The sequence below is a fragment of the Urocitellus parryii genome, chromosome 12 (assembly GCF_045843805.1).
Source record: "Urocitellus parryii isolate mUroPar1 chromosome 12, mUroPar1.hap1, whole genome shotgun sequence".
In the NCBI taxonomy this organism is placed as follows: domain Eukaryota; kingdom Metazoa; phylum Chordata; class Mammalia; order Rodentia; family Sciuridae; genus Urocitellus; species Urocitellus parryii.
In genome coordinates this window covers 52,511,407-52,530,442 of record NC_135542.1, presented here as the reverse complement: position 1 = coordinate 52,530,442, position 19,036 = coordinate 52,511,407, and the positions used below count along the sequence as shown (strand labels likewise).

The 19,036-nt window shown below is 36.1% G+C and overlaps 1 protein-coding gene across 1 annotated transcript in view; it reads right to left on the bottom strand.

The window, feature by feature from the left end:
- The window catches only part of Babam2 (BRISC and BRCA1 A complex member 2), a 396,592-nt gene that overhangs the window by 288,877 nt on the left and 88,679 nt on the right, over nucleotides 1–19,036 (bottom strand). Inside the window, exon 4 of the mRNA XM_026391012.2 lies at nucleotides 17,774–17,868. Coding sequence (XP_026246797.1) covers nucleotides 17,774–17,868 — 95 coding nt within the window. The remainder of the gene's footprint in view (nucleotides 1–17,773; nucleotides 17,869–19,036) is intronic.

The following is a 19,036-nucleotide window of genomic DNA, read 5'->3' as shown; positions in this document are numbered from 1 at the left end:
TGTTTGTAGGAGGAATCAGCAAATCAATGAGAAGACAGCAATAATTTACAAACAGCAGAGACCAGCATTTAAACAAGTTGGATCTTAAACTAATCCTAGAACAATCCATGTGGTGGAAGATTGGAATTGGAGAAATCCATATAATGCATATACAGATGGTTGTATATATGAATATATATATGCATGTGTGTGTGTGTGTGTGTGTGTGTGTGTGTATCACATACACACTTCTTTGTTCTGTTAGCTGAGAGGACCCAAAAGCAATCACACCCCAGTAGCAGCAAGCATACCTACAGCATGGATCTTGGTTTCTAATATCTTTCTTCAATTAAAAAAAAAAAAAGCAGGACTTCTTGGAGAAATGGTTGATTTCAGGACTGGGTCAGATAATATTACAATAGATGAGCCTACAGTACCTCACAGTATCAGAAGTAAGAAAGTGCTCAGAAAAGAAAAGAAGGAAGGAAGGGAGAGAGTGAGGCAGGGGAGAAGGGTGGTAAGTAAAGCAAAGCAAAGCAGGCCACCCAACAACAACAACAACAAAAATCCAACTGTAACAATAGGCCAAAACTGGAAAATTTTGAGTAATAAAATCAACAACACAGTTTTGGATTATAAAACACAAAATAAATAACTATAAGTAGACACTGATATAAAAAAGATTGAAAAACAAAGGAGAATAAACAATATTCCATGTGGAAGAATTTCAAATAACTTATTGTAGATACTTTTCCTTCAAAGAGAGAGAACCTAACTCTCCACATTCAAAATAGAAGCTGTGTGAGCTGACTCCCTTTCAAACAGTATAGTCCCTCAGGAAAAGTGATCAAGGTTAATATCAACAGTAAAAATTCACATTGATAGTGTGTACCCTTGACATCATATGATGAAAACGGCATTGTAACTTTGAGGTCTTCCAACCAAAAGCCCATAGCCACAGTCAAACCATGTGAAATGCACCAGACAAATTCCAGCTGAGGGACATTCAATTAAAATCTGACCAGCTACTTCTCAAAACTGTCAAGGTCATCAAAAACAAGAAAAGTATGAGATATCACAACTAAGAGGGGCCTAAACAGACATGAGGACTAAATGTAACGTGTATTCTATATGGGATCCTGGAACCAATAAAGAACATAAGAGAAAAATTAAGAAAGTGTGAATAAAATCTGGACACAATTAATAAAAATGTGTCAATACTGTTCATTATTTGTCACTAATGTATCACAGTAATCAAAGAAATTAGCAATAAAGGAAACTGGATGTGGGCTACACAGGAACTCTCTGTACTATCTTTGCAATAATTCTGTAAATCTAAAACTGAAAGTTCTAAAACTAATAAATGGTGCTGGAAAAACTGGAAATCCATATGCAACAAAATGAAATTAAACCCTATCTCTCACCATGCACAAAACTCAACTCCAAATGGATCAAGGACTTAGGAATAAAACCAGAGATCCTGAGTCTAATAAAAGAAAAAATAGGCTCTAATCTCCATCATGTGGGATTAGGCCCCAACTTCCTTAATAAGTCTCCTGTGGTGCAAGAATTAAAATCAAGAATCAATAAATGGGATGGAATCAAACTAAAATATTTCTTCTCAACAAAAGAAACAATCTGGGAGGTGAATGGAGAGCCTACATCTTGGGAGCAAATTTTTACCCCTCACACATCGGATACAGCAGTAATCTCTAGGGTATATAAAGAACTCAAAAACTAAACACCAAAAAAACAAATAACCCAATCAATAAATGGGTCAAGGACCTGAACAGACACTTCTCAGAAGATGATATACAATCAATCAACAAACATATGAAAAAATGTTCATCATCACTAGCAATTAGAGAAATACAAATCAAAACCACTCTAAGATTTCATCTCACTCCAGTCAGAATGGCAGCTATTATGAAAACAAACAACAATAAGTGTTGGCAAGGATGTGGGAAAAAAGGTACACTCTCATACATTGCTGGTGGGACCAATATGGAAAGCAGTATGGAGACTTCTTGGAAAACTGGGAATGGAACCATCATTTGACCCAGCTTTCTCTCCCCTCGGTCTATACCCAAACGACTTAAAAACAGCATACTACAGGGACACAGCCATATCAATGTTTACAGCAGCACAATTCACAATAGCTAAACTGTAGAACCAACCTAGATGCCTTTCGGTAGATGAATGAATAAAAAAATGTGGCATATACACACAATGGAATATTATTCAGCAATAAGAGAGAATAAAATTATGGAATTTGCAGGTAAATGGATGGAGTTGGAGAAGATAATGCTAAGTGAAGTAAGCCAATCCCAAAAAGACAAATGCTGAATGTTTTCTCTGATATAAGGTGACTGACTCATAGTAGGGTAGGGAGGGGGAGCATGGTAGGAGGAAACTCTAGACAGGGCAGAGGGATGGGAGGGGAAGGGAGGGGGCATGGGGTTATAAATGATGGTGGAATGTGATGATCATTATTATCCAAAGTACATGTATGAAGAAATAAATTGTGTAAATATACTTTGTATACAACCAGAGATATGAAAAATTGTGCTCTATATGTGTAATACAAATTGTAATGCATTCTGCTGTCATATATAAATAAAAATAAATTTAAAAATTTTTAAAAATGTTTTTAAAGTAGCCCTTCTCTTATAAGACCCTATTTACCAAAAGCACACAGAACAAGCTAGTTATAAGACCAACCTGGAAGCAAGTGGAAAATTTAGACATCTTAAAGAAATATAATCAATAATCAACTGTACATTTTTTTAAAAATGCATAATACTTGACTTTGAAAAACTATTATATCCACATGAAGTTCATAACTATTTCTACATGTACACTTAACAGTAGGTGACTAAAAAGTCATACCATCAAAAATTCCTGGAATCTTCAATACCCTAAGGGGAAAAATATGATCCTCAGCTCATGAGCAGCTCACAAAAGCTTTAACATGCTGGTAAACCATATTAGGAAGGAAAAAAGGAAAACAAAACCCATGTCTGGAATAGTTTCTTAAAATCACAGCATAAACTAGCAATTAATAATCCCTTAGCTTTGTATTCCAAACCTCTCAGAATTTGCCTCGACCTACCTCTATAACTGTACTTTCTAGTGTTTGCCTATGACAGCAAACTCTACTCTAAGCAAACTGGTTTGCTCAGTGCTTCCAACATGCCATCCTTCTCTGAAGCTTGTCCCCCTGCCTACAGTGTTAGTCTCTCCTCTCTTCATCTTTTAAATCCTACTCCTGCTTGAAGACCCAGCTAAAACTCTTTTTCTTCCATAAAGCCTCAAATCACCCAGGGCTCAAACAATCATGACTTTAGCAGGATTCCTGCACCACTGATGTGGTACAAAAATACATTCGTTCATTAAAATACAAAACCTTAGTGTGTACTTACTGGTACCTGCTATCAGAGGTATTAGGAAAAGCAAAGATCAGTAATACAAGAATCTCAGTCTTCAAAATGCTCTTGGAATTACAGAGAAGACTAAAAGATAAGCAATCAGTAGCAAGGTGTGTGACTGTACTTTGACAATACACTATACTACAACTTGTATAACATTTCTCTTTTAATGTTTGCGTCCAGTTTCTCCAATTAAAACAAAATCTTCCTGAAAAGTAGTTCTTCCTCTATTACTCAATGCTAACAAGTTGACCAGGAACAATTCTGACGTTAGTTTAGTAACACGTACACTTTTCTCTAGAGAGAAACACCAGCAAAATCTCTGTTCACAGACATTAGACTTAAAATGATGAATTAATAGATGGCTTGTCAGTAAGTTATTAACCATAGCCAACTATTACTTATTCACAGTAAGGGAAAATAGGGTTACAAATTCACAAGTTACCACCATTTTACTAAGTCAACAGTGTTAAATGGTGCTCATTGTTTTCTATGAGTAACAACATTTAAGAGAAAGGGCTGGTTTGAGATAATTTTTTTACATTCCTGAGGAGGTACTAACAATCAGGGGCAGGACAAAAGGATAGAATCCAATTTTAAAAGATGCTTCAGGTGAATCTGTAATATCTAGGAGAAATGCTATGGTAATCCATCAAGTAAAAATACATTGAAAAATGTGGAGGACGTAAGTGCATGGGCAGGACACAGAAAAGCATTGAGTGGAAGTAAGCTAAAAGGGTAACACTCGTCTCTAATGAAGCTGTATTTCTCAGTACATCTTTGCATTTTACATGATGTTAACAATGAAAATACACTGAGCATGGTGGTGCACACCTATAATCACAATAGCTCAAGAGGCTGAGGCAGGAGGATTGAAAGTTTAAAGCCAGCCTCAGCAACTTAGCAAGACCCTGTCTCAAAAAGGTGGGGGTGGGGGGGAAGCACCTGGTGGTGTGGCTCAGTGGTTAAGCACCTCTGGGTTCAATCCCAAGTACCCCCCCCCAAAAAAAACCCACATTATTATAACTTAAAAATCCAGCTCTTCCAAGGGAATGGTGGAGAGAATAGGAAATAATAATGAGAGGATGACAAAAACAGAGGACCAACCAAAGGTAAAGGATCATCTCCGCAACCAATCATTATAGAGCTCCTCTAGATAAGCATATTCTTGAACTGCAATGGTTTATACTCAACTCAGTGCCTCATTTTCCCAAAGGCATATTTTACAAATTCAGTCATGTAAATCAAAACTGGCAACATCTGCTAAATGTTATATTTGCCATTGGATTTCAAAAAATAACTTGGTTTGCCTTTTTATCATTTGTCTTATGAGTGTGAACATTTTAAATGTACCTTGTTTGTACTTTCAAGATGTTCTGTTTTTCTACAACTATGCTTTTAAAAGCCTTGTTTATACCACATGCTTTCAAAATTATATGTGTGTATGCATATTAATAATCTTCTCCTTAATCCACAATTGGCTATAATAGCAACAATTTTGGAAAAATAGATGAAATCATAAATCATCATTTTTAAATCAGAAGCCTTCCACTGCCTCCCTTTAGGAAACACATTTTTTAAAAAAGAATAACATCGACTTCCTTCCCACTTCATAAAATGCTTCCATGACTGATAAGTTAAAATAGATGATGGTGGAAATACAAGTAAGAGTTTTTAATTTATCAATGCATAAGCCAATTTTCCATCAAAATTTCTAGTAATTCTCTCATATTCTCTTGGGTCATTTTTTGATGCATCCTTTGATTACAAGTTGCATCTGACTAAGAGAACCAGAGTTACCCTATCTAAGTAAAATTCTTATTCTACACTAGGAAAATCTACTGAAGCTTAAAAATCCAGGTTTTTTTTTAGATGTTCAATAAATATTTATTGATTGAATGGACATTGATTTGATTAAACATCAGAAAACAAAACACTAATGAGCTTCCTGCATTCTCCCTTGAGCCAGATTCTCAGACAAAGAAAACACTGAAGGCACTAGAGGTAGTAGTGAGAAGGAGGGCTGAGTGTGGTGGTGTGTGGCCCCAGGACTCAGAAAACAGAGGTGGATGACCAGATGGCAACATAGGGATAAACTGTCTCAAAATGAAAAAAGTGTGCACTAAGGGTTCAGACACTCATTTATTAATTATATGATCTTAAGTGCTTTTCTTAACCTCTCCAAGCTTCAGTCTCCTTTTCTTAAAAGAAGAGAAGTAATACATATTTCCAGAAGTGTAATGAAGATTGAAGTAATATATATTATATATTAAGCACATTCCTGGGATTCAGTAAACACTCAATAACTGAGATTAATTAGTAGTGATCTTTCACAACTTCTTGAAGAACCTAGGACAGTATGAGCTTGACAAGAATGGCCTTGGCATTCATAGTAGTCCCAGAAAGCCATCTGCTGGAATAGCCATTATCCTTTAAAGCCAATTTTGCCTTAAAGGAAAATCTAGGCTTTCTTAAGAAGCAGTAGTTACGGAATGCTGTGTAATTTTTATTAATTAATTTTAGAGGCCATTTTTATTAGCATCAAACATTTTATTAATTACTAATTCTGATTGATTCTGTATTCTTACCAAAAAAGTATATGGGATTTTATGGTTCACTAAAGACTTTTGTACTTTTGCTTTGAAAGTAAAGGATAAAAATCATATGCTTTCCAAATACAATACAAATAACATGCTGCTATGGGGATACAGCAGCTTTGTAAAGACCAGCACTCTCAATAAGAACAACTCAAAAGCAACATAAAATACAGAAATCAATTGGAAGGCATCTGCTCTCAGCAGAAACAATAAGAACTGAGGGGTCAGAAAATCCAGTATGGAGAGAACCTCAGAGAAGCTGACTTCTGCAGCTGCTTTCACCCTATGAATATTTGCAAATTCTGGGCACAGCAGGGAAGCTGGGAATCCAGTCCACATCCAGTCACAGAGCTGCTGCTGAGGCTCAAAAAAACCATGGGAACTGTTGGCAGAGTATTGAGAGACCTCAAACATGCAGCCAGTTGCCCTCAAGACTTTGATGAATTCTGGCACAGTCCAAGACTAGAGGCTAAAATTTAAGAAAACGCATCTGAAAAGCAGAACACAGCTATTTTGCAAGACAAAATTTAGAATCTGGATTCCATGAGGGTGAAGATCCACACTACTTATGTGTTCAAATATTTGATAAATAGCACGGCATTTTGTTTTAAGATGTGTTATGGGCCAACACTGACCATTCCAGGCTCCCAATAACCCCTGGAGCGCTCCTTCAGGAATAGGCGTGGCCTTACCAAAGCCATAAAACAGCCTCAACTAGCAAAGTACCCGTCTGGAGGAGATGATCAGCCTGTGTGCCTATCACAGAGAACAATGAACCCTCTTTCCAGAAGAAACTGGCATCCTTGAGCCTCTGTAATTTTTTTTTTTGTTTTGGAGTGGTTTTTTTTATTTGTTTGTTTTTCTGGTGTGGGGGATCAAACCCAGAGCTTCACACATGCCAAGTGCACACTCTGCCACTGAGCTACATTCTCAGCCCAATCTCTGGATTTTTTAACTGGAATACCTGACATTTATTTAAAACTACTTGAAATACCAAATACAGAACCATGTGACTGATAACTAAAAACAAAAGCAAGCAAAACAAACAGATCCAAGTGTGGTCCAGATATTAGAACCAGCTCATAAAGACTTGAAAAAAGAGCATGGTTAAGATATGCAAGACAATGAAGAAACTGTGTAGAATATAAGTAAAAAGATAAAAGAAATTCACCAGAGAATTGAAAACCTATAGAAAAGAACCAAAGAGAATTAGAGAATTGAATAATACATTATCCAAAGTTAAGAACTCCTTAGGTGGGTTTAAGAGAGGAAAATACTAAACTGGAAAATAAGTCTGGCATTACCACTTGGGTCGCTTACTCATTTATTGATTCTCGATTTCCCAATCCACCCTTCTTTAACCTGTTTATGAAACTGGGGCTGGACCCTGTAAACATTTTCCTTTGCCACCTGATATAATGTCTAGCTTGCCATGTGATGTAGGGACAGTGCATGTCACAGCAGAGAAAGAACTTCTCACACTGAAGCTGGGGTACTTTTGGGTGAAGTTGCCAGAAGCATGCCGACACCAGCAGTGCCCACCCTCCAGCCTATTTCTCTATACAACTCATTTCTACTCAACAGCCCCAGGCTACTAACATCCAGTAGGCCACCAGCACCAGCTCTGGCTTCCAGCACCCCAATGAGGGTCCCCAACTTCCAGTGGGCTGCAACTATACCCTCTCCAACAAGCAGATGGAAATCTCAGTCTTGGGGCAGGGAGCAGGGTTGAGGGATGGAGAATGGGTCTTCCAAGTTGGTTCTTTCTTAGGTACTGCTACTCTGTATACTGCTCATCTTCATTCTTTAAAGTTAGTTCTGTTAGTCCTTTAAGTAGCCAATAAGTCTCTATATTCAATTTTCCCTATTCCAATTACCAGTATGATTTGTATTCTAGCTGGACCTAACTTGAGACATCTCAAACTGACTTACCCTCTATACCATGTGTGCCTGGCAAGTTCTCCCCTCAACAAATCCCCACAGAAATGCATACATATAGTCACCAAGACATGCACAAAAATGTTCCCAGTAGCACTGTTCACAGTAGCAAAAATACAGAAAATAATCCAAATGTCAGTCAGTAGTAGAAGGGATAACTAAATAAACTGTGGTATGTTCATACAGTGGAATATTATTGGCAATGAGCATGAATAATAACCAAAAAAACTATCAATAAATGTTAAATGAAATAAGCCAGACACACAAGTACATCTGTTTGATTCCATTTGTATAAAGATCAAAAAGAGGTAAAATTAATAATGGTAATGTAAGTCAACATAGCATTTCCTCTGAGGCAGGGAGATCAAATAGATGGAAGTGGGTACGAGTGGGGGCCTCCCAAAGCTGGAAATGGTCTCTTTCTTGATCAAGGACCTAGTTGCATAGATGTGTTACTTTTGGGAAAGAAAACGATATACACTTTTGGAAATCATAGCATACACTTGTGATTTGTGTACTCATTCCTCCATATGTTATGTTATTCATTAATAGTACACACTAAAATACATGCTATGTACAAATAAGCAGAATGTTTCTAAGGCCTTCATGCTTAGTAAACAGGCAGGCTGTGGTAAAGCGCTCCTCTCTGTATTCGCATAGGACCCTATGCATGCGCCTCCATCCCAGTGCTTATACTCGAGGCTGCAGTCCTCTTACTTATCTGTCTTGAGCAATATGTTCAACTTAAGACCAATGATAAGTCTTTTATAGATCTCAAATAAGGCAGGAAAAATGAATTTGAAAAATGAGAAAGCATTCTATTTTAAAATATGTTGTAGGCCAAGACACTTGGAAGTGTCTGGGAATAGGAGCACCACATGTCTGGATGGCATTTTTCAATAGTGTGACATGCAGTCAGTCAATTTCAGCTTAGTACGGTTGTAGCATATATTTCATGTATACAGGGGATGGGAACTACTTTGCAAGAATTCATTCAAAGGGTGTCTTGATGTAGATAGCACAGTAAAGAGCAGAGGAGGAAAAGTGAGACAGTGTCAGTACACTCACACTTCATGCAAGCAGAGAAGAGTTAAGGAAGACTCAATCCACCAGTGAATAGTAGCTGCAGTGGCACTACCCTGAAGAATTTGTCCTGACCACTAAATAGCCCTTATTGTCTTCAAGCTAGAAATTCAGGTAGCAGTGGTTTCCAATCTCATAGTGAGATTGCAACATGCTCTTCTCATTTAAATTACAATCCACCCTTCCTCCTTGATACAAGTTTATTTTGAATTAAAATGAATTATCATTATTTGGGGGGAAAGAATTTCAAAATGCCTTTTGAAGCAGCTGAACTTACCAAGGGTATTGCAAAACAGAGGCCAAAAATCATTGCTTTGGAGGTTATGTGAGCTGATTTCTATCCCCCTAATTTTTCCAACATTAAATTTTTTGCTCCTGTTTTGAAATTTTAATCTGAAGTATATTTTTCTTTCTTAAAAACCAGCAAGTCCTTTAAGGAAGACATAACTTGAAAGGAAACATGTTCATCTAATAAATACATGTTTGCCCCTTAACATACCAGGCTCTCTTCTGATTGCTAGCAGTGAGCAAAACCAATCCATTCTCTAATGAAGCTGTCACTACAGTAAAGAGACAAGGGTGATCTACTATCCCAGTCTGCCTGCGACTGTCCTATTTTAACACTGAATGCCCTGCATCCCACAAAACCCTTAGTCCCAGGCAAAGCAGGGCAGTTGATCACTCCAGCAGAGACAGGCACCAAATATGTTAGCTTTCTATCACTGTGACAGAATACCTGAGATAAACAGCTTATATGGTTTCAGAGGTTTTAATTCATGGTCATTTGGCCCATCATATGGGGCCTGTGGTAAGGCAGAACACATCATGGAGAGGAGCTTGTGGTAGAGCAAATCTGTTCATCTTATGCTAACCAGAAAGCAAAGAGATAGAGACAGACTACAATCCCAAAGTTCCCTTCAAGGAAAGAACCCCAATGATCTAACTGCCTCCTAAGAGGCCCCTACATCCAAATAAATAAATAAGTAAACATCATCAAACAGTGATAACTGCACTGAAGAAAATAAAATATAATAAATGTTGGAGAATAATGGGAAGGAGCTACCACTTTATACAAAGACATTGGGGGTGGCATCTCTAATATAATGACATTTTAAAAAAGGATGGGAACAAGCCATTCAGATAACTGGAACAAGAGTTTCAGTCAGTAAATGGAACTGGAGATCTCCTAATGATAGGCCCTAAGGTGGCCATGCTTAAAATATCTGGAGGCCTGTGTGGCTAGAGAGGAGCCAGCAAGAAGCACAGTGTAAGGAGACAAGGTGAGAGAAGCAACTGGGTGACAGAGCATGACCCGCCCATCACTTAGGGCTCAGCACAAATTCCAACTTCTTCAAAGTGATTTTAATCCCATAATTCCAACCTATAGTAATTTCTATTTCTCATTATAATGAAGCCTCTGCCTCATTTATTGAGCATCCTTTCTTCTTGCATCATATAGTATATGTTAAAACACTACTCAACTATCTCATAGCATTTTGTAGCAATTATTCCAACATCTAATTACATAATATCTATGGGTTTTTTTCATGTATCTGTATCTTTCCCTCTAAAATTTAGCCTCCTTGAAGCAAAATCCTACATTACACAACAATGGACATACAGTGTCCAATCAATACCAAAGAATAGGAGTTTTCTCAATTGTCTTTTGTTGATTTGTATGCTTTTGCATTAGTAAAGGAGGACACCAATAAGTCTACGCCTTATTCATAATATTATACCCCAAACAGTATGACAACAGATAGAACAGGATTCAGTAGACGAATAACCACTAACACACTAACTTATAACTGCAGGAGCGCCTTTTCAGTCAGTCAAATCTTAAGACTTGAGGCTAAGAGCAAAAGTACAAACAGCAAAAAAGCTCTACAAATAACAACCTCTTAAATCAAGAATCAACTCTAAGAGGCCCTGAAAAATACTTCTAAACACATGTGGATCATTTTCATGTTTTTTGTTAAAATTTTTCCATGATTACCATCAAAACAAAATGACTGTTCCCTCCTCTATGTAGTAATGTTGCATCTGCATGATCGTCTCACACTGTTAAAGTTCTGCATCTGTCTCTTCCCTCCTATCCAGGGAACACTGCTAGCGCAGAGCCCAGGCCTCATCTCCTTGGCCTAGTGCCATTCTAACATTCAATTAGGATTGAATTAAACAGTTTGATGAATGAATTATTAGCATATATAATATAAAGTAATAAAGAAAATCTACTAGAGTTTGTAGTGTTGACTTTAAAATTAGTTTTCAAAAATATTATGAGCTTACTGCAAAGCTGCTTCCACTTCTAGCTTGGGAAATGCTATAAGATCAGTTAAGATTTTTTTTTTAAATATCACCATTTTATACTCACATCTCAACATCAAAATATATAGTAATCCAGCTTTCTCAACAAATGTATCTCCTTTCAATAAGCAGGAAAAAAAATAAAGAACATATGACTGTAAAAAGATGTTTTTGCTCAGTAGAAAAACTTCACATTAAAAGTTAGAACTATATGGGTACAAGATACAAGGGTTAAGATACAAAAATCAACTCATTATATAGTAATAATGAAAAACTGAGAATGAAAATAAAAATCATTTATAATAGCACCAAAAAGAGTAGCATATTTAGGAATAAATATAGCACAATAAGTATAAAACTCAGTCTGGAAATTATAAAACATTGTTGAAACATTTAAAGAAAGCCTGAATAAATAAAAAGGCATTTCATGTTCTGATTATAGGAAGGGTTAGCATCATTAAAATGTAAATATAGGGGCTGGGGTTGTAGCTCAGCAGTAGAGTGCTCACCTAGCACATGCGAGGCACTGGGTTCGATCCTCAGCACCACATAAAAAAATAAAGAAAGAAAGGAAGATATTGGGTCCAACTACAACTGGAAAAATTTTTTAAAAAGTAAATATAGATTCAAAATAATTCCTATCAAAATTTCAGTTAGATGTTTTGTAAACACTCACAAGTTTATCCTAAAATTCATATGGAAATGCAAGGGACACATAAAAGTCAAAGCAATCTTGAAAAGAAGTCGAAAAATTCACACTTTCCAATTTCAAAACTCATTACAAAGTCACAGTACTATAAGTGTACACAGAGGGATCAATGGAATAGAATTGAGAGTCCAAAATAAATGCTCACATGTATAACCATTTTTGTTAAAAGAGGATTGACAAAAAATGCCAAAAAAATTCAATGAAGAAAAGATAGTCTTTCTAATGTGCTGGGACATCTGGATATCCACTTGCAAAACAATTAAGTTCATTGCCAACCGCAATCACATCCAAAAAGTTAACTCAAATGTGGGGTTGGGGGTAGGTAAGAATAGTTACTTTAGATAGAGGGGAGTGAAGGGAGGAGGTAGAAAGGAAAGTAGAATGAATGAGACATTATTACCCTATGTACATATATAACCACACGACAGATGGGAGTATATAACCAGAAGAATGAGAAATTATACTCCATTATATATGATGTATCAAAGTACATTTACTGTCATGTATAACTAATTTAAAAATTTTGTAAAAATTTAAAAAAGGGATATACCTCATTTTCCCCCAGTTTCCAAAAAAAAAAGTTAACTCAAAATGGATCAAAGATTTAAATATAACAGCAAAAATTATACAACTTTTAAAGGAAAGCATTAGAGTAAATTTCCATAATCTTCAATTGTATAATGGTTTCTTAGATATAAAACCAAAAGCACAAGCAACAAAAGCAAAACTTAGCTTAATGGACTTCATCAAATTGAAAGTATTTTTTTGTCACTTAAAAGACACTCCCTTAAAAAAAAAAAAAACTCTATAGATTGGGAGAAAACTTGGCAAATCATATGTGTGATAAAGTACTTGTATTCAGAATCTATTAAGAAATTTGAAAACTCAATAATTAAAAGCACAAATAAGCTGGGCATGGTGGCATATGTCTGTAATCCCAGTGGCTCAGGAGGCTGAGGCAGGAGGATCATAAATTCAAAGCCAGCCTCAGCAACTTAGCAAGGTCCTGAGCAACTTAGCAAGACTTTGTTACAAAATAAAAAATATATATATATTGGGGATGTAGCTCAGTGGTTAAGCACCCCTGGGTTCAATCCCTGGTACAAAAAAAAAAAAAAAAAAAAAAAAAAACTTCAATTTAAAAATAAACAAAGCACCTGAAGAGACATTTCTCCAATGAAGATACAATAGGCAATAAGTACAAGAAAAGATACTCAACATCATTAGCCATCAAGGCAAAAAACAAATCAAAACCACAATGGAATACTGCTTCACACCCACCAAGAACAGTATTATTAAACACATGGGTAACAAGTGTTGGTGAGGGGTAAAGAAACTGGAACTAATGTACTGCTGGTGGGGATACAAAATGATATAGCACTTTTTAATATTTATTTTTTAGTTGTAGGTGGACACAATACCTTTATTTTATTTTTATGTGGTGCTGAGGATGAAACCCAGTGCCTCACGCATACCAGGCGAGCACTTTCCTCTGAGCCACAACCCCAGCCCTAGGAGACACGATTTTGGAAAACAGTTCTGGTGGTTCTTCCAAATGTTAAAACAGAGTAGCCACTTGTAAATTGCAAGCCTGAAGGATATAACCCAGAGAAATAAAAACATGTCCATAAATAGCAGTAGTTATAATAACCAAAGCAAGGAAACAACCCAAAATGTCCACCAACTGACAAGTGGAAAATGAAATGTGGTACCGGCATACAATGGAATATTATTTGACAATAAAAAAAAATAAGTGTTACATGCTACATTGAAAGCATCATGCTAAGTGAAGACAGTCAGCCATAAAGAATCATATATGATATGATTTCATTTACACAAAATTCCCAGAATAGGCATATCCACAGAGACGCATACAGATTAGTTGTTGCCTAGGGTGGGGAAGACAGGAAAAGTGGGTTTAGGGTTTCTCTTGGGGGTGATGAAAATGTTCTAAATTTGTAGTGACAGTTGCACAATTTTATGAATATACTAAAAACCACTGAATTAGACACTTTAAATAAGTGTATTGTAAGGTATATAAATTGTCTCATTAAAACTGTTATTTTTTTAAAGTAGGGCTGTCCTCCAAATGGAAAGTGATACTCACTGGAAATAATGGCAAGCCAAGGCAACCACCCGGGCTAGGGATGCAGCTCAGTGGCAGAGCACTTGCCTAGCATGTGCAAAGCTCTGGGATGGCTCCCCAGCACCACAAAAAGAAAGGAAAAACAAAAAGACAAACAGCCTTCTGTTGGAGAAGTTTCTACAAATGATATAATTCAGTCAGTGGTTGCCAATTAACAGTTCACAGACTAGTACATAAAAACAGTCAAGAAGGGCCGTAGAGTGCTCGCCTAGCCTGTGTGAGGCGCTGGGTTTGATCCTAAGCACCACATAAAAATAAATAAATAAAATAAAGGTATTGTGTTCAACTACAACTGAAAAATAAATATTCAAAAAAATAGCCAAGAAAATTTGATAGTCCTTGGATTTCCAAAGGATCTAATTCCAGGTCCAGTGGAGTCCAGGAAACTTTATTTTAACAGGCTTCCCAAATTATTCCAATATACATCCAGAATAAGGAATCAATGAACCACTAAGCCCCTTACTCTATGATTTTTTGATTCTTTGGTGGCTATGAGGCATCTATCTCTACATTAGGTATTTGTCTAGTGTTTTACATTCATCTGAAAATCTTGAGTTCCTCAGTGGAAACTGAATAATGATTCGGAGTTTAGAAAGAGGTGACTTTATTCAACATCGCAACCCTGCACATATTTCTATAAACCTTATGTATGCCTTTTACTTATAATATTTCAAATCCTTTTCCTTTTTTTTTCTTTTTTTTTCCCCAGGGAGAAACAGCAGGTTTAAACAAATTGGTCTATACAAGAGATCACATATATTCTCTAAAACTATATGTCTCACAATGGACCATACTGGAGAATCCATTTTTTTCTCAAATATTTATAATTTAATAGCATATTTTACATTTAAAAAATCCAGGTAGGGGCTGGGGTTGTGGCTCAGTAGTACAGCACTCACCCAGCATGTGTGAGGCACTGGGTTCAATTCTCAGCACAACATATAAATAAGTGAATAAAATAAAGGTCCATCAATGTCTAAAAAAAATTTTTAAATACAGGTAAAATATCATATTATTATTAATAAATATTTCAGAATCAAATGCAAATTTTCATGGATTTTCAAGATAAAATCCAGACACTTCAAGGAAATCCTATATTTGCCACAGAACTACTTGGGACTACACTCCCAGACTCTAAGGGTACATATTCATTCCCTTCTGCAATGTGTAGTTCAGTAGAAATGTCTAAGGCCTTCTATTTCCCTCTCCATGGGTGATGAAATATGTAATCCCTCTTTATTCAGAACCATATGTAGAAAAGCAGGTTATTAGTCACTGTGCTGAGAGCACTTCAAGAAAGGGAGGAAAGTATGAACTAAATCCAAGAATTAAACCATAATTGTTGAGAGTTGGATGAACAGTCTCTTTCAAGGTGAGCTGTGCTCAGGTAGTGTCTGCTGGGGAGGAGGCCTTATGGTTGAACCCGTCATGGCATTTTAACCTGACAGATATCAAGAGTAACTTCCCAGGCTATTTGGACATCACCCAGCTATCGGGGGTGTACTTTGCTTGCTTATCCAGGTCTGCCCAGTCCACTGACCCACAAAGAAGCCTTAAGTAATCCTACCTCAGGCCTTAGACTAACTATCACTAAAGAGTAAGTGTTTCCCTACATTTACAATCTGTCTCTTGATCCAGTGCTCTGATTTTTCAGCTGTTCTTTTTCAGTTAATTTTTTTTAAATGTGATAACCATACTCAGGGACAAAAACATCAAAAGAGTAGAATTACAATATCAGCTCTGACACAGAATTATATAAATCATGTAAATTCCTCAGCACTAAAATAGAAGAGTGAAATAAGATGAATCTTAAGGTCTTTTCTTTAAATTCTACACCCACAATATTTGCCAATACTGAAGATATGCACTACAAATTATAAAAACAATTCTAAAAAAAGAAGTTGTAAACACATCTTTCGCATCTTTTCTATCATAGTGTTCCCTCCTACATCATTCGAGCTTCAAAGCCCTTCTCTCTGTCCTGGATTTTTATAACAATCCTCAATTATAGTCTTCGATCGCTCCTTAATCCATTATATTGACCACACTGCCATTAAGAGAGTCTCCTATCATTTCCTTCAGTGACACTTAGTCCAGCAGTCACTGTACTCCACAATCTTGTCCCAATTTATCTCACCCTTTTTAGCCCTTTCTTATATCAACTTCCATTTCAGCCAATCTGTCAGTACCTTTTTCTGCAACACATTACACAAACCATGGCTTCTTCACATTTTCTTATGTCATCCCCCTACCTGAAATAGTCTGCCACTTTTCATTTTCCCTTTATTTTTCATGAATAAGTATAAACCTCACCTATACTTCTCTGACCACCTTCTTTAAATTCCAGGGGCACTTAGCCTGTGATACATCTTTGGCATCTAGCATATGTTTCCCTCCACTGGGCAGATTTAAGGCAAGAGAGGTTGATAGTGATACTTCTGCCTCATCTTCTGGCAGATAAGCATCTCAACCTTAATATGGAGTGAATATATGACCCATGGCCTCTAAAAGGGGCCATATTTAACTTAGTCTGTTTAAAATCAAATAAAATAAGAGCTTATATTCAATTATTAGAAATTTTACAACATACCCATCCTACTCTAGCCAATGACATTTTTATAGCTATGTTCTAAATTTTAAAATCATTCTTCAAGTTTTGGTTAATGATTGCCCTTTAATAATATGAATGACGAAGGACAAAGATTTTAAAGTCACCAAAACATTTAATTACACAACTTTAATGACACAAAAAGATTCCAGAAAAACAAAACTAAGAACACAGTTATAAACAACAATTAAACCTCTGATAGTACAGATATCACAACAAACTTCAATTTGACAAGGGAAAGACAAGTCATTTTTGTCTGGTTAGAACCTTTTAAACAAAATGGCACGTGTCTTCCTCCATCAGCCATGCAAAACACAACTTTTATATAAACCTCATGTGCTCTGCTAAGTGCCACCACCCCTTATCCTGACAAGAAATATTGCTGCTTTAATTCCAGAAATATTTTATTTCAACTACAAAGATTTTGGTTTTGCTTAGTTAAGACCACTGAAACTGGTCTTTACCCTTTTTATAAATGTTACTGAGATAATACATATACAAATCCAAATTTGCCACTTTCACTTCTACACAGAGAGAAAGAGAGAGAGACAGAGAGAGAGAGAGAGAGAGAGAGAGAGAGAGAGACAGACTCTTTAAAAGCCAAGAAATACTCTTCAAACCAGCCCTGGGATGAAGTGTTAGTAAACATTAGAAAATTGGTTGCAGGCATAAAATACCACGTTGAAACAAAGAAAATGTTTTCAATATGTCTCTCTAAAATGAAGTAAAAGTACTTCAACCAATATGCTAGAGATTTTCATTGATTTGAAATCATCTGAAACTAAAACTTCAATGAATAAAATCTCTTCTTTAACTATTTTGGCAACTGAAGAGTTATACTTATTTCATGGTATAAAGAAAAGTGGGGTGGGCAAAAAATTCACATTTGACAAATGTTATCTGTTAGGCAACTTTTGAAAGCCAATTTTGTTTTCTTTTCAACCAAAAAATAACATCTGAGTGAGCCTAAGTACTCACATGCAGAGCCGAGGGGTCTGGCAGGAACTCAGCATCCTCTCCAAAGATAAAATCGGGGGGCAGTTCTGGATATTGGGCATTGAAAATGATATCCCCTGAAATAAAAGAAAATGGAAGGCCTTTTTTATTTCCTTGTTAACGTATGGATGTTCCGAAGAATGTACCAGAAAAACTTCCTAAAGAAATTTAAATGTATAAGACCAATACTTATGAAAGATTAATTCTTCAAATAAAAGAACTGGTATCTTCTTTTAAATTAACATTCATAACACACAATCAAAAAAGTTGAATAGACTGTGAATATAAATACCCAAGTAAAAAAGTTGAAGCCGCCCCATCCAAAATACATGCTGATTCTTTTTATAGGAAACATTACTGTCCAATCAGTGCCTGCTAATTAAGAAGCTTTTACTGAAAACTGATTTGGTATAAACATAGTCCATGCCTTACAAAAAATTAAACATTCATACCTTTGTATAATGGAAAGAATACTTGTCTTGGAATAAAATGAATGTAAATAAAACTCTTTTTATCTATTAGCTCAGAGATCTTGGGCAAGTTTCAACTTCTTTAGACTTCAGTTTCCTCATCAGTGAAAGGGGAATACAATAGTACTGATGTCACAAATTTGTTATGAGAAGAGAAGAGATGTCTAGTTTATTTATGTCTAGAATAAGTACTCAACAAGTGAAACAGGAGTACTAGTATGCTTGATAGCAGTAGTATTTTAAATGTAAGACTAATTTCAAACTCTAATTAGCAAATTTGTGTTCTCCTATCTCTTATTTCTTTCCTGTCTCCTTCTTTAACTCCTTTTTTTCCCTTTATTCATCAGAAGATTCAGTCCTCATCATTTTGCTAAAACTAAGATTAGTTTATGGACAATTTAATACCCATTTGGGGTTTCAGTGTGTCAGGGTATATATATTTGTATAAGTGCACATAAACCTCTGAACATGTGCACACTACAGTTTACAAGTCCAATCATTTTTATTGTTCGAATGATAAATCTACATAATGATATCCAAATTTAAACATTCAGACTTCAGTTCTAATTTGAGCCCTTAAATCTCTATGTACTAGGCATTTCAATGTCAGACTCAGCGAGCATAAAAACGTGATTATATCTGTCCCTGTTCCCACCCCTCTAGCCAACTACCCTCACCCTATTGCCAGGGAGAGCACTATTATTCCTTAATGACCCATGCTGAAACTTACACACACAACATCTATACACATACACACACACACACACACACACAC